Below are 21,922 nucleotides of genomic sequence, written 5' to 3' on the forward strand. Positions count from 1 at the left end.
AAGGCTCACTAAGCAGTTTCAGATTTGTAGTAGTTGCTACATCTGAAAAAGGCATTAGTAAAGTTTGTTTCACAGATCTTAACAGGTGGACAACCTCTCAAACTTTCAATAGCTTCCCTCCTCCATAAACATATGCTAGCTTTTCTTTCACCTCCCTCCTTTTACACTTCATGTTTTTATATTGTCGTCTTTGAAAAAGGAACAAAAGTATCAAGAAGACAAACAAATATTCAGTTCAGCTCCTTTTGGACTTAACAAAATTCTATTAAGTACTCAGGGTAGATTTGGTTGGCATCAAAGATAACAAAGATCTTTGGGTTCCAGGTATTATCCACACAGCTGTCATACAAGTTCACAAAACTTCCATCTTTTGAAGGAGGTCTCATGTATTTTGAATCACCATTAATATAGTCACCAGTCAATACGCGAGCAAGAAACATGACTTTATCTGGTCTATGTGGATGAGGCTGCAGATTCACACCATGAATCTGAAAGGTATTTCCATGATTCATGTCCTCTTTGCAGAAACGACTGGAATATGATGCATCTCTTGCAAAATAGGTCCCTTGAAAATTAAAAAAAAAAAAAAAAGAAAAAATAATTATCTGATGACATTCTTATTGTGACAACTTAACTGATTCAGGTAATGCATGGATATAGGTATCAGAATAATGAAAGATGTCTGTCCATTTATGTTCAGCAGCAATCACTTTTTTCCCTAAATTGTTAAAACTACAGTAACATGAACAAATATTTAGTGTGAACTTTTTTAATAGGGACACTGACCTTGTAACCAACATTGCTTTGCTGTTCATCTGTCCCCCACCCCAGCCCTAACAGCCACTTGCACCGATTACGTTCTTTATTGTATCCTAACTTTCTTAATTATACTTGATGTAAAAGCAAAGCTACATTAAACAGCTCCCAGAAAAACAAAGAGTGCAAAGAACATTCTATAGGGAACATGTAACAACGTTGAACTAACTGTTTGGATTGCCAAACTGCTGTGTGTGACAAAAACACTTACCTTTTCCATATACAGCAGCATGTATCCCATTTATTCTCCAGTCAAAATTATGAATACATATTGCTTCTACAAATTCATTACTGGTGCCATGAAATAACATCTGCTCGTTAATAGTTGGGACACCTCTTTTCTTCTTCAGTTGAGCTTTTTTCCTAAAGAGAACACACAATACAGTATTACAAACATTCACACAAACAAATCAAGTTTCTACGCTGAAAACACTGCAGGGAGAACAGACCTAAAACACTTCATAAATTCCACTTTTGCAAGTGTCTAGATGATTACAGCTTTTAAAAGAGATCAGAATTGTTTAGGTACATATTTAGATATTGCACATCTGTATGTTGTAGACTATTTTCAGAAGTAATCTACGTTTAGGAAAAAAGGTATTTAAAAAATTTTATCAACTTTGTTCACGTGACGTTAGTTTCAATACAGTCATTTCCTGAACATACATTTTGAAAATAAAAAGTGCTGTTCTCCTATTTTGTGTTTTTCGTTCTCTTCATCTGCTTAAATAGTATGGTTGGAGGGATAGCAATGTTAGTAGATTATTAAGAGTAATTATCCTGGTAAAATAGCAAAAACCTTAAAAATAAAATTACCTTAGTGTTCAGGTAGAATTTCTTCAACATGATCATGGTTTTTTGAATTTATGGTTCATATACTTTCTAAAGAGCTATGTCTTGTGTTCTATCATTCTAGAATTTTGGTGGAAAAAAAAACACTAAACTTTTATACTACAGGTGAACCTGTATTACAGATTTATGGGCAGAAAGCCATATAACACCTACAATTAAAGAACAAATGTATTTTTCATCAACCTTTTTTCAAGCGACTTTCTATCAACTGCATTTTCCTAAGATCCCTGAAGAACTGGACTGTGGAGCCACATCTAAATCACTAAGCTGTTTATAGCTATGATCCCTTGACTGTCCAGACAAGGATAAGCTGAAGTATATCATAGCTTTGTCCTTGCTTATGTACCTGAATTTTCTTCCCATAAAAACCACAGTGCCTGGTGCAAGAGAAGGCACATATTTAGGTTTATCAAATTAAGTAATCTGCTTATAAATCTGCTTCAAGTCTGTAGTACAGACTTGAACTGGGGAAGCATTCTCAGGGACTACAGTTTGGAGAATTCAGTCAGTTCTATCAACCAAGTCCAGGGAAAGAGACAGGCAGCGAAGATTCGAAGATTCTTCATTGTATTAATGGCGCTATATTTCAATTATTCTGGATTTATAAATAAATACATTTCACAGGATTGAAAACCTTGCAGCATTTAGCTATTAGTATTTAGAAAGATATGTTTATTTTGTTTTACTGTTCAAAAGTAATGTATACTTCACAAACAACTGTGACAGCAAGATATTACATATCAATTTATATGCAACTTCTTGGATTAGAACAATACTTTAAGATAAATTCCAGCATCTTTCAATGCATGTTTCATCTGTGCTACATTTATATCTAATGCATTTAAACAAGTATTACAGTTCTGCACCTGTAGAAGTTAAGAGTCTTGAAAACAGAACACACGCAGAAGAATGACAAATGAGCAAATGAAGAAAAAATTGTTAAAACTAACACATTTTAATTAAATAACAATAAAAGCAGCTAAACATTTTCCTACTGAAAGCCTTCAAGATTTGCTCTGTTAACAACTGTAAACCTGTTGGCTTTAAAAATAATCTCACCTGCAAAAAAACTCCCACAAGTCTAGATTCTGTATTCTCTTAATCCTTTTAATTCGGTGGCTATCCATTGTTTTTCCAAAGAGACCAGAAACTTCAATATATTCATTTGTTTTCTTTTGCAAAGGAATAAGCTGGGGAAAAAAAAGAGGTTAGTACATTTTCAATATGAAGTATTATTTCATTATCATGTGGTTTTGTCCAACTTGTATACCAACTCTTACCTGATATGGCTCCTCAGGATTTACATTCTCCCAGTGTGAAGGAACAGGGATAGCTTCATTGTCACAAATGACGCTTCAAACAACCAAACAAAAAAAGATAAAAACACATCACATCAAGGAAAAGAGTTATTTTCTTCCTCCAGTCAATCTCCTGCTTCAAACAATACAGTAAGCAAAAAAAAAAAAAACCTTACACAAAATTACTTAGGGTTTTAATTCAAACAAAGCCTGTTGTCAACAAGTAAGGTCAAACACAAAGGTCTTACTTCGTATTCAAATTCTGCTTTAGCTTATTATAAACAAACCATGGTAATGAACAATTTTATTACACCGTCTATCCAATAAAAGATAGAAATTTAAATCAAAAGAAACGATCATAAAGGTCTGCAACATCTGGAGAGCAACACTGATTTAGAAATGTGAGAGTGCACATACAGCCCAAATGTTCCAACGAATCAGGAAATAAAACTAGTCCAAACCTCTGAAAATCAAGCCCTCATTTGAAGTATTTAAAATCATCATGGTAGAAATACACACTTGAAAAGTTTGATTGAATTTGGTCTCACAACATCAATAAAAATGTATTTTAGGCATGTACACCACATATGTAGTATCTTTTAAGCCCAAAAACAGGGACAAAAGGAAGCAATCAGAAACTAAAGAATGGTGTCAGCATGTGAAAAAAGAATATTTTGATAAAGTATTGGATGCAATTATTCAATAAACAAAAAGTGAAACAGAATTGCCTCATTATTGGATGTACACTTCTGGGAACATCCACTGAAAAACAGCTGATACTTCAAAAAAAAAAAACAGCCCTCTCCTGAATGTCAGTTTAAAATGTTTGCTAAGAACATTTCTTACTATAAATGCCAATTTTCTTTTTGAAAGAATAATGAGACAACATTCAGAATTAAAGTTATTTCTAAGTACTGTTTTGGAAAAAAATAACCCACAATCCAGATAGTCAATTTTATCTGCAATAGTATCACTGCATATTTACCATTTATTGAATATCAGATTTACATCACCAGAGCTTTACATCCAATCACTGATCAAAAAGTAAGAAACTTGCAATCTAAAGCAATTAGATTCATTAAAAAATCTTGTCATTAGGATGCAATTTCTGGTCATTTCAAAACATTTTAGAGTAAATGATTAAAACATGTAGGCAAGAAAATATAACTTTTTACTGTTACAATATTCCTTCTAAATAATTTATGAAGTCATGTTACAATGGACCAAGCTACTCCACTTTTTGCTGCTGTTTCTCCAGTTCTCTAATCAGCAATTCTGATTCAACAGGTACATTCAACAGCAACAGGTACATTCGACAGCAAGTGCCTCCAGTAGCTAAAGTGTGATATAGATTTAAGAATCTTGCCAAATGATATCAGTATTCAGTATGCCTTGCCTCTCCTACTACAAGTTCCTTACTTTCTAAAAAAAAAAATAAAATATATACATATATATAAAAGAAATTAAAAAAAAAATTGTTACTCTCCCTCTAAAATTTCTTTTCACTTGACTTGCTCTCCCACTTTAGTCCGCCTCTCACACTGATGCAAAAAGTAAATAAATATAAACAATACATATAAAACATTTTTCTTTAATTTTACTTAGAAAAATCTGGACTAAAATCAAAATAAGGAGGCTTCACTTTATTTCCTTACCTGAAAGCACTGATAGAAAAGGGAGCTCGCTTTATTGGACGTTGTTTAAGGGTAGTTAGGTTGGTTTGTTTCATCACTGAGAATAAAACAAGAGTTAGGATGAATGTTTCTGGGATTCATAGGGAATGCATATAAAGCATTTACTTTTTTTTTTTTTTTTTTTTAAATAACACTACTACACCAAAAGTTGCTTGACAGGAATTCCTATTTCAGCAATTAACAAATATGCATTTTAGATAAACTCGAAATACTGGCCTCAGAATCTCTGTCATTTATGAGTTGACAAAACTTGCAAATACTATACAAACCAAATGTTTATTGTTAGAACACTGTTCTAACAGCCACTATTCAGACCCATTAAATCAATGGCAAAAGTTAGACTGACTTTAACACTACTAGGATGACTTAAGATTGTTCTTAATGCAAAATTTCATGATCTACAAACAGTACAATAGAAAATGTCATTTAATATTTGCATTTAATGTTGCTTTTATTCCAGATGTGAAACTTTTTTTTCTTTAACAGACATTTCAACATAAATAAACATCAAACTCCTTGTACTGTTACATGCTACTTTATTCCAAGTACATCACTGTTTTACCCACTCCCTTTTATCCGTATTTGAAATACTGTTATTTTCTTTGATTTGGAAGAGGCTCCTATTTAAGCACACAGCTGTTTCAGAACTTATTCAGAAGATAAATAATGTACTGATGAAAAAGCTAAAAAAGTCATTAGAACACATTTTTAAATAAAGAACACAATAATTAGATATATATATTAGAATTCAGTAATTTTCTGTACTTTACAAACATGACATTAGTAAGATCTACTACAGCCTACTATAAGATCCTTTTGGCTATCTCCTTGTTATTTCAACAACAGAATTGACTTAAAATACATGCCACATTAAAAAATCACTTTATTACAAATATTTTGCAGAAAGCTTCCTTCATATCATTGTTTATTATTCCTCTAAACGGGAGAGGTTTTTCAAGCCTACAAGCTCTGTTGTGTGTTAAAAAAAAGTTCAAATTTCACAGTCCCAATAAGGTAATCAATAGTAACACCACTGACTCCTAGTAAACACAATGTTCTACTTTATTTGTGAACTACACTAGAAAATGTAACAAGGCAGGGACCTCTAAAAATGCCTGTGTACTTTCCCATAAAGACACTTCCTATCACAAGTGCAGTAGAGATGAGGACAATTATTTCCTCAATTAACAAATGAACTCATCTATCTGACACCTCTGTTATTTAAATTTACTCAATGAAGATACATACCTGAAAAATCTAGCATGTAGTTAAATTTTGCAGTAGTAAAAGAAAGAGAACCATGTGGATTTGTTCTGAAGCTCCTTTCAATATCTTCACTGCTAACTGAGCAATGACTGTTTGAATCAGTCTTCAAAATAAATGAAAAAGCACATTTAGACAAATTCAACAACTGGTAGTTTGACATACAGAAATCATAACTAATATAACTTCTTATGTAGTTACCTGAAACATATGCCATTTACCACACTCAGCCAAATAAAACCAGCCCCACTGGGTATCAGAGGTATCCATCTCTTCAACTGAACTTTCCATCTTTCGAAAGAGTTCTTCAGATGTTCTTTGAAGCACTTCCTGAAACATTGACATACATAGTATCATGAAAAAGACTTTTCCCAGACCTTGCTATGCCTGAACACCTTTAGGAGCTGTCTGGGATTGTTCTTTCTTTTTCAACAATAAAATCTTGAAAACTCTTAAAGTACTTGACTCTACTACATATATGCAACCCAAGCAAGTCTATGATTCTATGATATTGCCTAACATGGCACCTCCCCACCAAACAGCAAAAATGCTAAGGGGGCACGGGGTAATCTTTCAGAGAAAGAGGCATGACCTCCTCCCAAAAAGGGTTAGCAATTCATCTTATCTAACTGCTTAATCATGACAGGCACTCTTCCCAACAATTTCCTAAACTAAACTTTTTCTTTCAAGAAGCAGAACACTTAGCACAAATAAGTCAAATAGAGTTCACTTAATCTCCTAGATGTTTCAGTTGTTTCCTGGGCACTTCAACCCACAAAAAGGTAGAGAGGCCTGAAGAAGGCATATATGAGAAACTAGAAGTAGGTAACAACTGGCCAGTACTACTGGGACAGGAGTTGAGCAGAAAACTTACCCTAGGGCTATTGTTCTGCCTTATTTTTTTAGAAACCTCTTCATGGCAACAGCTAAAGACCATATTTCAAAAAAGGAACGATCCCTTATCATCAAAAGCTCTAGAAGGCTATAAAGACATAAATGGAAAAAAAGGAGAATTGGTGATAGACCTATACAACATCTCTAAAATACAGAATTTGAGGGCAAACGTACTTTAGTAGAAATGAGAGCCTGCAAGACTAACTACATAGATAGCTGCCTCAAGTTCCAGCAAAATTATACCACAGGTACATCAGCTGCATGACAAAAATATTTTTCAAGAGTAAGCAAAATGTCCTTTATTACAGAGGGCATCTACCAACACCTCTTTCATTCTTCACACCAATACAAAATCATAGAGCCTGTATTCACTTGGTGTTAAAGCACAACTGACCAAGATCTTTTGATGATAAACTTCCACCTTCAACTTGATTCTTCTGCTTACATTAGTATTTGGCCATGTTCTCTCCTACAGGCTGACATACAGTAGTCTACACTTTTTTTTTTTTTTTTTTAAACAGCTAAGATGAAAGCAATTCAGGCTTTTTTAGTAAACTTTAGTTTCCTCATGTTTCTGCCAAAATGGCCAGACACTACAACTCCATGCCAATGCTAGTTCAGGGCTTTGAATCTGATCATTCAAATCAGTAATGGCTTTCCAACAAGTTACAAACAGAGAAGGCATATCCATCTATGCCCTATCAACACATCTGTATGCCTTTGGGAGCAACACAACCTCCAGAATAATTTATCAATGAGACAGTTATACCCATAGCTTTTGAAGCTACAGTAAGCCACGAAATCTAAGGTAAATAGGTAGATTCCAGGATGGTATGTATGGTAGTATGGAAGAACGACCCAAAGCCAAAAAAACAACAAAAGAGCTGTTCTCAAAAGTGATACAAAGCCAAAATGCTTGAAGAAAATTATTCAATTTACTGATGGATTTAAAAACATATTCACACCACTTATAAGGAACAGGTAGCTTTTTGTCCAGAAACTCTGAACGTACGCACAGTGAGCAGAAAGTACTCAGTGGGTTTTCTGGATGACAGGATGTCAAATATTAAAGACACAGCAATGAGAATTTTATTAGCAATGCTATTGCTAACAGAAGTCCTCTCAACTTCCACTAATACCACTGTTTTTAATGGTCCCATATTGACCAGGAACCTTTTAAAGCCAACACAATTACTTTTGACAGCAAAAACACCCTTCTAAAGAGAATGAATGCTCATTTGTGTGTTGTGCTATGACTACACGTGTTTGTGGTTGTTTCTTAATTACTGTTAATGCATGGTCTCATTTACCTAGCTGCAATTTTAAGCTTGAATAAGCATGCATTAAGGTGCATCCTGATGCGTTGCTTTCTTATACTCTCCATTTGGTGGATTGTGCTTTACTGCTGAAGGCTGTTTTGCCTATAAATAACGTTATCTAGGGTCCTGATGGGAACACAAGCAGTGTTAAAGGACTCTCTGGCCCTTCCTTAGCAAACAGGGTACCTGATCAGGAGACGTGAAATAATTCAGGGCTGGAAAGGGGAAGTGAGAGGGAAAATTACATTAGCACAAGCACACACAGGACAGAGCAGATGATATCCTCCACAGCTATACCAACACTTCCCCCTTTACACTACAGAGGACCACTGCTGCAGTCACCCCGCTTTACCAGCTCCCCCCAGAGACGACTCCTTTATAGCTCCAGGGCACGGGAGGCGGGGGTAGTAATCCAACCACAGCACCCCTATCGCCACCCCCACCACCACCACCCCGCCTCCCCCCAACCTGCCTTCCACGCTTCCCCCAAAGATGGTGCGGCCTGCGCCGCCACTTCCTCCTCCCCAACGTAGCAACACGGTCGCCCCCCCGACTGCCAGGGGCGGGGCGAGGCGGGGCGGGGCGGCCCGGGAAACGGCGTGCGGCCCGCGGCGCCGGGAGGCGGGCGGAGGCAGCAGCAAGGCGAACGGAGGGGCCGTTTCCCCCGTCCCCCTCCCGCGCGCACTCACCGCATCCGCCGCCCACCCCGGGCTCGCTCCCCACATGTTGGTTGGAGGACGGGGAGGAGCGTGTGTGTTGTGGGGCGGGGGGGATGGAGGGCGGGGAGGAAGCGAGCCAGGCGCCGCAGCTCGGGTCACGGCACTGCTCAGCGTCCGGGCGCTTCCGTTACCGACGGCAGGGAAAGGGGAGGGGCAGCAGCCGCTAGGGGTAGCACTGTATCGGTTCGTCACGGGGGGGTGTGGGGGGGGTGAGGCCTGGCATGCAAATTTCCAGCGGGGGTAGGCGGGGCTGGCGAGGTAGCTGGAGGAGGAGGTTGATTACGAGGGATGGTGATGGTGATGATGTGTCGTGCCCGAGAAAGAACAGTGAAGATGCACAGCGTGCCTCTGCCTTGGGCCGTGGCTGGGCTGGCTGGCTGTGTGGCAATCTGTTGACCTCCCCGAGGAAGCCGTGTGACAGTCACCTGTCGGTTCTGTGGGGTCTGGCAGTCTTTTTAAGTGTCCGTCTGGGGTCATTTCTCTGTACCTCACAAATTTGTTCTCTTAATTATTGGCTGCGTTTGTGGGTAGTCAGTGGGCTTCCTCTCTACAAAAGATTTTCATAGTCTATGGTTTTCCTCACGGGCCACATGAACCAGTACATGTATTTAGGTCTTTATACATAGCATTTTAAAGAATTTGTACCATATTAGCACCAGGTCAGGCTGCAAAATTAACAGTTTTAAGAGATTTATCTAGTGCAAATATCAATAAAAACTCCAGTCTATTGCAGGCATTCATTAAATAGACCTTCAGGGCTTAAAAAATGAGCACTCGGTGGGCAGCTTTACACTATAGTTGAAATCTAGAAGCAGCAGCAGCCATAGGAAAGACTTCATGGTAAGAGTATGTAGTCATGAATGTAGCCCATCCCAGCCTTTCAGTGGAGAGACTCTAAAATGAGAGCTGCTGGCTAGAAAAGCAGGCAGTGGCCAATCCATAGCGGCCTGCTAAATCAGGCTGCAGTCACTTGAGATTGAGCTGGAAACTTCCAGATAGGCCATCATCATAAAGTTATGCAAAGCCAGTAAAGTACATCCTGCTATGAAGGATCTTCATTGAGCAGCTGTTGTGGTTTAACCCTGGCAGTCATCCAAGCACCACACAGCCACTTACTTCCCTGTAGTGGGGTGGGGAAGAGAACTGGAAAGGTAAAAGTTTGAGAACTAGCAGGTTGAGATAAAATGTCTAAAAGACATTTTGACAGGTAAAGCAAAAAGTGTGTACAGAAGCAAAGTAAGATTACTTCATTTACTATTTCCTATTGGCAGGCAAATGTTCAGATGTTTCCAGGAAAGCAAGTTTTCATCATACATAACGTTTACTTTGGGAAGAAAATGCCGTAACTCCACTACCACCACCCCACCACCCTCTTCTTCTTTTACCCATTTTTTACTGCTGACTATGATGTCATATGGTATGGAATATCCCTTTGGTCAGTTTGGTTCAGCTGTCTGGCTGTGCCTACTCCTAGTCTCTTGTCCACTCCCAGCCTGCTCACTGATGGGGCAGTATAAGAAACAGAAAAGTCCTTGGTGTTGTGTAAGCATTGTTCAGCAATAGCTGAAACTTCAACACTGTTTTGTTCACAAATCCAAAACGTAGCACTATAGAAGCTATGATGAAGAAAATTCACTCTATCCCAGCCAAAACCAGTACAAGAGAAAGCTAAAAACAAAAATAAAACAACTGCAACAACAACAAAACAGGTGGATTTAAAATGATGAGCTTCTCATATTCTGAGGGAGTGTCACGCAGGACAAGTATAGATTCTGGCTGAGTTTACTTTACCTCTCAGTGCATAGGTAGAAAAGGTTATTTTTCTGAGTTAAAAAGTAGAACAGCATCCAGTGAATTGCTGAGGGTATTTCACTACCATCAACATGATGCTTCAGGCATGAAGCAATTTTCCAGAAGTAGGGACATCTTTTTCCAGACGTGATATTCATGTTGACATGGTTCAACAGCCATAATGATTGTGGGGACATGTCCTGTCTGCGTGGCCTAGCTTTATTAATCTGTACATGGATAGAAGTAAGGGAAGATGACCACCTTAGCTGTTGCAGAATGCATTTTTTTTTCCTTGAAAAGATGCTGTCAATTATTTTATGTCTAAAATATATACCTTTTCTATGTATACAGACCTTTTCTAGGTTAACAAAGCCATGTACCATTAAGTGCAGCCCAGCATAATGACATTAAAGTTAGAGTCAAACAGCTGAAACACGGTGAGACAGAGCCAGGAAATGAGATAACATCAAGAACAGAGAGGCTGCCAGCACCAGTGCAGTTTCTCAAGTATGACACAAACAGCTGAATGGGGCTGCTGCCTGTTTTAATGACTAAACTTTGCTCCTCAACCTGTTTTCCTTACAGTGTGTGTACTAGAGTTTTTCTGTGCTCCAGTGTGCATATCATGTCTGCACTGAACTCCATTGTGGTGGTTTTACCTTGCTAGGCAGCTGAACTCTACCACAACCACTCTCTCACTCCCCCTCCTTAGAAGAGGAGGGAAAGAAGAAAAGGAAAGAAACAACTCACAGGTTGAGATAAGAATAATTTAATTAAAGGAAAAATAATTATGAAGGGGAAAATATTATTAATATTAATAATTAATATTAATAATATTAAGTAACATTAAGTAATTTAACTAAAGGGAAAAGGAAAAGAGGAAAAGGAAAAACAAAACAAAACAATAACAACAAAAAAGCAAAGGCCATGTGGAAGTGCAGAGTAAAGAAATTAATCTCTACTTCCCACCGACAAGTGATGCTTGACCACATCGTTGAAGCAGGGCCTCAATGCACGTAGCCGTTGTTTGGGAGTACAGACGTTTTCACAACGACAGCCCACCCCTCCCCTCTTCTTCCTTTTTCCACCTTTTATTGCTGAGTGTGACTTCATATGGTATGGAGTATCCCTTCAGTTGGTTTAGGTCAGCTGCCCTGGTGATGTTACTTCCTCACCTCTTGCCCAACCCCAGCCTGCTGGCTCTGGGGGGGGTTAGAGGAAGTCCTGATGCTGTGCCAGTATTGCTCAGCAGTAGACACAACACTGGTAAAATACCAATGTTGTTCTAGCTACAAGTGCAGAGCACAGCACTGTATGGGCCACTGCAGGGAAAGTTAACTTCATCCCAGACAGACCCAATACATTCATCAACCTGAGATTTCAATACAAAGATTAGTTCCATATATAGGGGGAAAGAGGCTTTTCTACAGCCTGGTGCACTTCTTTCCTACTGTTCATTGCAGTACCCTAGGAAAAGGATACAGTAATTACTATCAACTTGTTCAATGACCTGTCCAGCTCAGCTCTTAGTGTTCTTGTAGGAAGTGGCCTATTTGTGCAGCCTCTCTGTCTCTGTTCACAATGCTGAGCAAAGATTTTTCTGAGGAGAAAAAATCTTTTGTGTCCCAATAGACTAGGCAGCAGAAGCAACTGTCAGTAGTTACTTCCCAGCCTGGGGAATGAAGTGAGCGAGACTGAGATGACCAGAGAAAATCATACACTACAAACTGTGGGATTGGGAGCCTGTGGTTGTCTGGGAAGTCAGGAAAGGAGCACCATCCATAAGAAGAGGCAAAATTACATCCCATGTCTATGTATGTCCTCATGGAATCTCTTTCCTCCAACACTCAAGTGACATAGAAGTGTGTACTGGGTCTGGCTGAGATGGAGTTAGTTTTCTTTGTAGCAGCTTGTAAGGTGCTGTGTTTTGGTTTTGTGACTAAAATAGTGTTGATAACACACCAGCGTTTTGGCTGTCGCTCAGCAGTCCTTGGACAGTGTTAAGGCTTTCTCTTTTTACTGCTCACGCCCTGCAATAAATAGGTTGAAGAAGTTGAGAGGGAACACAAGCAGAACACCTGACTCGAACTTACCATATGAATATTAAATGCCATATAAAGTCATCCTCAGCAACAAAAACTAAGGGGAAGGGGACTTTAGGAAGGTAGCTCAGACTGGCTGGTAGTTGGTCTCTTTGTGGGAAGTGGTGAGTGATGCTTTTACATTATTTTTTGCTTTCTTTTCCCCTTCCTCTTTCCTTTGCTTATTCAACTATCTTTATCAACCCATGAGTTTTCTTCACTTTTGCTTTTCCTATTCTCTCCCCATCATGCTAGGTTGGGGGTAAGTGAGTAAGTGACTGTGGTGCTTAGCTGCCAGCTGGGGTCAACCCACCACAAAGTGAGAAAGAAAAACCTCCAAAGTCCCTCTGCTGTTCACACAGTCTGGCTTTCGCACAGCTCTTACATGTTCCAGTACTCAAGTGTGTGCTCGTACAAATGCATAGACCCTGCCTGCCAGCTATGGAGGATTCATGTCTTTTGAAATTGCACAGGACTATCATTCCTTACTGTTCCCTGCCACTCTACCCCGTCATATTTCACACTCTTTACCTACCTTGCCCATCCCCAACATGATTTGTCCATTATTCTGTCACACATCTCTGCCTGTATTATGTGCTGCTGATGCCACAGGTACTCCCTGGAAGGCCTTTTATCACAATACCCCCACTCCTCATGGTTATTCCATCCTTCTTAAACTAACAGACAGAAACATCAGAATGGGAGAATACATAGCCCTCAACAAACTTTTCCCTGAGAGTGACTTCTTACTTCCCCATGTACTGGTACAAGTTACCTGGGGTGAAGGAAGCCAAGTAGGATTCAGTGGTTTATTAACTGGAAGTGGCAAGGCAACTAACAAGAAGCCATGTGACTCAGCTACATGTTTTCAGTACACTGTGTCAAGGTACACTGTGAGTCAGGTGATAAAGTGATGATCAAAAACCTCCCATGCAAACAGGATCTATGTCCACAGCACGGTCTTGTACTTGAAAGGGGAAACTCTTTTTCCTCTGGAAGCTCAAGGGCAGCCTTGGCTGCAGTGACTATGAAATGTTGGAGGTCAAGATCCTTAGGACAGCAAATTCACTATTCTAGACTTCAGGAAAGCAGGCTTCGGCCTCTTCAGGGATCTGCTTGGTAGAGTACCATGGGACAAAGCCCTGGAGGGAAGAGGGGCCCAGGAAAGCTGGTTAATATTCAAGGATCACCTCCTCTGAGCTCAGGAACAATGCATCCCAACAAAGACAAAGCCAGGCAAAAACACCAGGTGGATGAACAAGGAGCTTCTGGACAAACTCAAACTCAAAAAAGAAAGCACACAGAGGAAGGAAGCAAGGACAGGTTGCCTGGGAAGAATACAGAGAAATTGTCCAAGCAGCCAGGGATGAGGTTAGGAAAGTGGCATTCCTTAGGGATCAGTATTGGGACTGGTGATGTTTAATATCTTTGTCAGTGACATGGACAGTGAGATTGGGTGCATCCTCAGCAAGCTTGCAGTTGACAGCAATCTCATACCCATCTGAGAAAAAAGGCAAGAAAGAGGATCCAAGGAACAGCAGACCAATCTGCCTCACATCGATCTTCGGAAACGTGATGGAAAAAACCCTCCCATGAACCATAGATATTTCTAAAGTTATTAAGGCAATTGGTAGTTGTCCACATGGATTTGCAAAGGGTACATCATGCCTGACCAGCTTTCTGCAGTGAGATAATTTGCTTGGTAAATGAAGGAGGAGCAGTAGATGTTGTTTATCTTGACTTTAGTAAGGCTTCCGACACCGTCTCCCGTAACATCCTCAAGCTGATGAAACACTAGCTAGATAAATGCAGTGAGGTGGACTGAAAACTGGCTGAACTGCTGAGCTCAAGGGTTGTGACCAGTGGCACAAGGGTCATGCATATGATTAAGGGATTAGAACATCTGACATTATAAAGAGAGGCTGAGAAAGCTGGGATTGTTTAGCTGTAAGAACTGAAAGTTTGCAAGGGTAAAGCACACCAATTTGTATAAATACCTGATGGTGGGGACAGAATAAAGAAGACAGAAGTAGACTCTTAGTAGCATCTATTGAAAGTACAAGAGGTGGTGGGCACACATGAAAATACAGGAAATTCCAATTAAACATAAAAAAAACTTAAGAACCCTTGCTTTACATATGATCAAGCACTGGAACAGGTTGCCCAGGGAGGATGTGCAGTCTTCATCCTTAGAGCTATTCAAAATCTTACTGGACAAGGCTTTTGCTTTGAGAAATGGAGTTGGACAAGATGATTTCCAGATATCTCTTCTAACCTCAGTAATTCTGTGAAAACTGCTCAGCACATTCTTGAAACTACCCCCGAATTCTTCCTCTTCTTTTGCTGTCCCTGTCCTTTACATGTGTACTAAGGAGTAGGTGTTCCGGAGTTGGTATTATCACATCCTGCAGCCCAACTTTCTCTTTGGTATTTCCACATAATAAGGACTGCAGCCTCTCCCCTGCTCTCCAGCTTCCCTTGTTGTAGAAGGCTTTGGTGCCTTTGCTCTTGGTTCCATTTGTGCAGTGGAATATGCTCAAGGTACCTTAAACTACCACCTAGTGATCCCTCTTCCAAGAGTCTTGTCAGAACCTCTGGCACAAATCAGTGCACATTAAGCACTTCTTTACACACCCCTTCACTGCTCCTACTCAGTGGACTCATTCAGAAACACCTTCCTCCCCGCAAGACCCCTCTAGGCTGCACCAAGAGTCTACCTCCTCCAAGATCCTGTTTTGTAGCTCTGAGTCTTGCAGGGAGGAACAGAAGCCATTTTAGTTCATGTCCACCTGGGGAAACCGGAGAAAACTGGAGCAGCTGGTGGAGCTGGCTTCAGCTGATACACCTAGTACAGATGCACTGGCTGGTTGTTGGATGTGAGGGTTTGATCCACCATGGCTTGGAATATTATTGCTCAGCACTGTGTGGCCACACCAGTGAATAACGTGACTGGGCATACTCACCATTGTCAGCTTCTTCGCTTTCCTTTCCTCATAGGAAATGGTTCAACCTGAGGTTGGCCATAATCATGGACAGTATCCTGGGCATATGGTTATTGTTAATCCATGTTATTTCTTCCCCTCCTATCCTGGGGGTTCTGCAAGCCCTCAGGTTCAGTGTGACTTTCAGCACCATTGAATCCAGACTAGTGGTAACTGTGTGTGACACACCAGTAAAGGGGTGTTCAGGATTTCTTTTTTATTCTGAGACTAATCAAGCAATTGTTCACAAGAAATGTCAATCAAGGAAAAAAAAAAAAAAGTTAAAAAGAGAGAAAAAATGTTCTTTCCTGCAGCTAGATAGTAGTTACAGTCTGTTGACTCAATAAGGCCTTTCTCCAAATAATGCAGATGCATGAAGTATTGCTCTCACCTATGTCCTATGAGCCACCCCTCCAGTATCAGTTTTTCCCCAAATGCCCTCACCACTCATGATGAGCTGTGTGGGGTTGAATCATGTCTTCCCTGGCAGTTAGCATCAGGGGCATTCCTGCTGATTCATAGGTTGTTGTTATTCAATACTTGCATTCTTTGCTTCCCTTTATCTCTGTCTGTGTGAGTCTGTGTGTCACTGGAGAACCATGGGGAAGACCACCATGGTCATGGTCAGACTTTGGTCAACCTGCACAATGCAGTTATTCAAGCTGTGACATACCATTTGAGGGCACCCCAGCTCACTCTTGCTGGGCTATGCCATCAAGAATCCTGCCTTTTCCTGTTCAGCACCTGTCTTCAAATACAACCTCCTCAAAGAACAAGCAGGATCCATTGTGATGTGTAGGAAGCCTACTAGGCCTGGCAGAAGCAGAGAACTGTCTGAGATTGATAGCACCAAGGAAGTGCACAGAAGGTAGAACTGGGGCTACTCTGAAGGAATAGAGCCATTGCCTGAGTATGGTGGGGTGGAATCTCGAAAGCCCAAAGCCCAGCTGGAGTTGAAGCTAGTGAGGAATGTAGAAAGCAATATTATCCTGGTTTTGGCTGGAATAGAGTTAATTTTCTTCGTAGTAGTTGATATGGTGATGTGTTTTTGATTTAGGAGAAAAATAATGTTGATAACACACCAATGTTCTAGCTGCTGCTGAGCAGTGCTTACAGAGAGTCAGGGACTCTTCTGCTTCTCATGCTGCCCTGTCTGCAAGGAGGCTGGGGGTGCACAACAAATTGGGAGGGGATAGAACCAGGACAGCTGACCCAAACTAACCAAAGGGTATTCCATGCCATATGACATCATGCTTAATAAAACTGAGGAGAGCTGGCTGGGGGGAGTGCCATTGCCTGGGGACTTCCTGGGCATCAGTTGGCTGGTGGTAAGTAATTAAATTGTGCATCACTTTATTATTATTTTTGTTGTTCTTCTTATCTTTATTTATTTTCTTTCTTACTAAGCCATCCTTATCTCAACCTGTGAGTTCTTGCACTTTTACCTTTTTTATTATTATTATTATTATTATTCTCTCCCCTGCCCCACTGTGGGGAGGAGAGAGGGATGTGCAGGTGAGTAAATAGCTGTATGATGCTTAGCTACATGCTGGGTTAAACCACAACATCAAGGCTTTCTGTGAATACGTTAGCAGTACAAGGGAGACTAAGAAAAAGCGGACCTCTCCTAAATGGGGTAGGGGGCCTAGTGACAAAAGACACAGAGGACTTTCTGAAATAGGCAGTGCCTTCCTTGCCTTGGTATTTACTCCTGTAAGGTCTGTCCTTAAGCCTTAGAAGCTGTCCTTAAGCCTGTCCCTGAATTTAGTCACAAAATCTGGCAACGTGGAGGATTACCCACAGTAGAGCAAGACTACATTGGAGACCAAAAGGCAAGCTAGATATACACAAGTCCATGGGTCCACCTGGTATGTGTCCAAAGGTGCTGAGGGGGCTGATCAAAGTCATTGTGAAGCTGCTGTCATCCTTGAGTAGTCATACTGATCTGGGGAGATTCCTTATGATTTGAAGAGCCATATAGTACATCCTTCATCTCCCCAAAAACCAAGAAAGAACATCCAGATAACTATCAGCCTAATCTCACCCCCTTGGAATAACATACAGCAAATCCTTCTGAAAGCTACTTCCAGCTATATGAAGGACAAAAAAAAAAAAAAAAAAAGTCACGTCTAACCAGTCTGATAGCTTTCTACAGTGAGCTGTTTCACTTGTATGAGTGGAGAGCAGTGAGTGTCCTGGACTTGAGCTGGTATTAACAAAAGTGTAGCGAGTGAATCAAGGAACATAAAGTATTCTACTCCATTAGGTGTTTGTGAGACTGCATCTGGAAGTGGACTACTGTTCCCAGTTTTGGGCTTCCCAGCAGAAGAAAGAAAATGACATGCCAGTGCAAGTCCAATGGCATGCCCTCAAGATAATTTGGGGGCTGCGACATTTGTGAAAGCTGAATTTGGTCTTAGGAAGAAAAGGGGGAAATCTCACTTGCAGTCTTCAGTTAACTAAGAAGAAAGTATAGATAAGTCAGAGCCAGGCTTTTATCACATGTGTACAGTGAAAGGATGAGAGGCATTGGACTAAGTCAGAGCATGGAAATTTCCAGTTAGCTATAAGGAAAAGAATGTTTGTTATTAATGTTGACAAAGGCTAGAACAGGTTGCCCAAAGAGGTTGTAGACTGTCTGTGATATTAGTCCTAGCTTGACTGGCTAAGGCCCTGAGCAGCCTGATGTAAGTTGGAAAGTTTTACTAAGGTGATTTCCAGAGGTCCCTTCCACCTTAAAATTATTATTATTATTATTTATTATTATTATCATATGCAAATGTGCACCAGTGTTTTCCTGGCTTCACTGAGTTGTAGACTTGGTCTCTGATGATCCATCTCTGTCCCTCTTGAGGGGTCTAGGAAGTACCTTAATCTACAGTATATATCGAGAGTGAATAAATATAAATTGATGCACTTGAACAAGTATCAGAAGACAAAGACCTGAAGGCACATTTATTTTTGCTCCTCTGAAGATAAGGAAGAGCATATTGTCTAGTGAGAAAAAAACATTGCTCCAATGCCTATAAACGTAAGTGTACTCTGCATTCACCAGCGTTCTTCTACTCTGTCTCCTACATTCTTTGTCCTCCAATGATAGTGTATGTTCTCCTAGGGTTCTTTTAACACCTATGCTTTTTTTCTTGGTCTCTTTGAGTTTACTATCTGCTCTGTTTGCATTCTTTCTGTTTTCGTTCTGTTTTTTCACCTCTCCAAGGACACTGTATGCTGTGTCTCTTCCTTGGCTACTTTTATCCACCTTTCTGAATCTACTTTCTGTTGTCCTTAACATTTACAGGCTTTATGCTATTTTCTTACCTTTTCTGAGACTTCACTGAAGTTCTTTCAGGCTTTCTTTTAGACTCTCAGCGTCTGCAAGGCTACTCTGTGTTCTCTGCGACTCTTTCAACCTTTCCATTTCTTCCCTGTCTTTTCAGACTTGCTATGGCTCCATTTCAGGCTTTTGGTCTTGTTCTTTCCTCTCTGTAAGATGACTGGAGCACTTTCAGTCTTACTGCAGTTTCTTTTTTTTTTTTTTCTTTTTTCCACTTTCATGAGGTTAATCTGGGTTTTCTGGGGCTGCTTCAGGCTGTCTTCAAGGTTCTTGGAATCTCTGCAACTACTCTTCATTCTCCAGGAAGAAAGCCAGCTTCTTTCTTCTCTACTCCAAGGTTATTATTCTCTGTCACTCTTTTAGCCTCTGTTCTTTCTTAGCAGCTGTAGCGGTACTATGTGTTCCCCTAGTGCACTTTCATAATCTCTGCTGCTTTCTTGTTATATCTGAGGTCTGTGGTATATTCCCCATAGTTCTTTCAAGCGTTCAACTATTTTTTTCTGCTTCTTTGAGGCTACTCTGTACGCTCTGAGACTTTTACAGAACTTGACTCATTTTATTCTTCTTTGATGCTACTCTTTTGGGGTACTATCAAACTTTCTGCCTTTTTACTTTTTTTTTGTGTGTGTTTCTTTTCTGAGGTCACCTTTGGCACTGCAAGGTGCTTTGAGGGTCCTTTAATCTCTCTGATACTTTACTGTCTCTGAGGCTCTTCTTTATTCTCGGGGATGGGAGGTGAGGGGAGGTGTCCTTTGGTTTGTTGATTTCTTTCTTGGCCTCTCTGACACTGCAACAATTTATTCCCTCTGGCACTGACAGGCTTTCTTCCTTTCCTTTAGGCTACTTTATTTTCTCTGAATTTCTTGCACTCTTTGTTCCTTTGTTGGCTTCTGCTTGGTTCCACTGTTTTGTCCGGGGATCTTCAACACCATCTTCTATTTTGCAGTAGACATTTGGAGGACTATTCTGTGCTCTTCATCTGTCCTAGTATTTCATCAGTTTTCATGGATCCTTTGAGTTTTCTCAGTGTCTTACAAATGTCTTTAAATCTTTCTACTACTTTGTCCTCTCTTAGGCTATTCTGTATCCTCTGGGACACTTACTTACACATTCTTTTCTATATTGCAAGGCTCTCAAAAACAATTCTCTTATCTTTGTGGATCTTTCAGACCTATTTTTCTTTTATTAGAACATTCTATTGAAGGAAGATGAGAGAAGACAAGAGAGAGAGACATTATATTCTCAGAGATGCAACAGCTTGAAGAGCTCTGGACCTCAGTGGAGATGTAGGCAAAGTCTGTCCATAATAGAATGGTAACTGCAACCTCTGTAGAAGACAAAGAATGGAAGCTGGTGGCCGCTGGCACCAAGAGGAAGGTTCTGCTCCACCTAAAGGCTTACAACTGCAAAATAGGTTCACTGCCCTCAAAATTGAGGAGGAGCTGGTTGTGCTTTCAAGTAAAGCATCTGGACCAGCTCACTCTGAACCACCAGGAAGAAGTGGCAAGTAATAGCAGTGGGCAACCCCTTTCTGCGATGGACAGATACCCATCTGCTGACCTGGCCTGTCATCTAGAGAAGTTTACTGATTGTTTGGAGCCTGGATCTGGGACACTATTGGGAGAATTTGTCCAACCCTGTGGCTATTACACCCTCCTATTCTTCCTTGTGGGCACCAGTGATATTGTCAGGGGCAACGTGGACAGTACTAAAAGTGATTACAGAGTGCTGGGGCATGAGTCATGGGCAGAGTCAAGGGCATGGGGGGCCCAGGCATTGTTCTCCTCAAACCTGCTCTTGAGGGGAAAAAGAATGTAAGGAAGAAGGCACTGATACTGTGTGTCAACAGTTGTTTGGGGAGCTGGTGTCAGCAACAAGATTTTGATTTCTGTGACCACCGGAGCCTGTTGGGGAATCAGTATCTGCTTAGGAGAGATGGGATCCACCTCACTAAGTGGAAAAAAGGTATCTTTACCAGTAGGATAACTGAGCTGATAAGAAAAGCTTTAAACTAGGAATGATGGTGGAGGGAGAGAGTCACCAGCAGCCCTATGAGGGAATGGTGGACAGGGCTGATGAGCAAAGGGCATGGGGTGATGTGAATGTAAGGGAATACAAAATCAACAAATCGAGGCTTAAGCGGGGTCACCTCAAGTATCTGCACGTAGGCAAGGAAGTGGCTACAAGGCACCATTATGGGAAAACAAACATGCAAACAAAACAAAACAAAACAAAACCACAGACTTGTTCTGGCACATCAACACCCTGATGTGCCTTTCTGAAGTGCCTGCACACTAATGCATGCTGTATAGAAAATAAACATGAGGAATTAGAGTTGTGTGTGCAGTTGTAAGTCTACAATTAACACAGGGTTCACAGAGAGCTGGTGGGATAGCTCATATGACTGGACCATTGCAAGGGAAGGATACAGGCTCTTTAGGAAGGACAGGACAAGAAAACCAGGAGTTGCCTGGGTGAGAGAGCAGCTGGAGTGCATGGAGCTCTGCCCAAATGATAGAGGAACCAATAAGGAGATGTGCTCTACTGAGCCTCATACTCATCAAAAAGGAAGGGAGTTTGAAGATTAAAGTCTGTAATGATCACGAGATGGAGGACTCCAGGATCCTGACAGGGTACTGCAAGGCAAAAAGCAAAATCATAACCCTGGACTTCAGGAGAGTAAATTTTTACCTGTTCAGGGATATCTTTGGAGGAATCTCATGGGATATGGATCTGAGGAGTGGTCCAGTAAAGCTGGTCAATATTCAGGTATCACCTTCTCCAAGCTCAAGAGTGGTCCATTCCAATGAGCAGGAAATGAAACCTCTTGACATCAACTTGTGGACTGACTTCCTGGCTTGACCTTAGCCCTGTCTTATC

General features: G+C 40.6%; 1 protein-coding gene across 7 annotated transcripts; it reads right to left on the reverse strand.

Annotated features, from left to right (window-relative positions):
* Positions 1-238: 238 nt before the first annotated feature.
* On the reverse strand, positions 239-19,676 carry PARP11 (poly(ADP-ribose) polymerase family member 11). Of its 7 annotated transcripts, none has more exons than XM_083825106.1 (9): positions 8,826-8,985; positions 6,798-6,905; positions 6,125-6,253; positions 5,909-6,029; positions 4,622-4,697; positions 2,949-3,021; positions 2,728-2,858; positions 1,028-1,179; positions 239-565 (listed from the first exon to the last, which is right to left on the reverse strand). In XM_083825106.1, exons 2-9 carry the CDS (start codon positions 6,858-6,860, stop codon positions 252-254), a joined length of 1,059 nt encoding a protein of 352 aa, XP_083681232.1. In that variant the 5' UTR covers positions 6,861-6,905; positions 8,826-8,985; the 3' UTR covers positions 239-251. The 7 variants fall into 7 exon arrangements, with proteins under 7 accessions (XP_083681232.1, XP_083681234.1, XP_083681235.1 ...); XM_083825108.1 differs by lacking the exon at positions 8,826-8,985 and adding an exon at positions 8,609-8,732; XM_083825109.1 differs by lacking the exon at positions 8,826-8,985 and adding an exon at positions 8,323-8,578.
* Positions 19,677-21,922: the final 2,246 nt, after the last annotated feature.

This window comes from Anser anser, assembly GCF_964211835.1.
Source record: "Anser anser genome assembly, chromosome: 1".
Taxonomy (NCBI): domain Eukaryota; kingdom Metazoa; phylum Chordata; class Aves; order Anseriformes; family Anatidae; genus Anser; species Anser anser.

Excerpts from the sequence above, each read along its gene's own strand:
- PARP11 (XM_083825106.1), bottom strand. The coding sequence starts at position 6,860 with ATGGTCTTTAGCTGTTGCCATGAAGAGGTTTCTAAAAAAATAAGGCAG. Across the intron at positions 3,022-4,621 it reads TTTTCTATCAGTGCTTTCAG|CGTCATTTGTGACAATGAAG; the intron begins GTAAGGAAATAA and ends GGTTGTTTGAAG. Across the intron at positions 566-1,027 it reads TGCTGCTGTATATGGAAAAG|GGACCTATTTTGCAAGAGAT; the intron begins GTAAGTGTTTTT and ends TTAATTTTCAAG.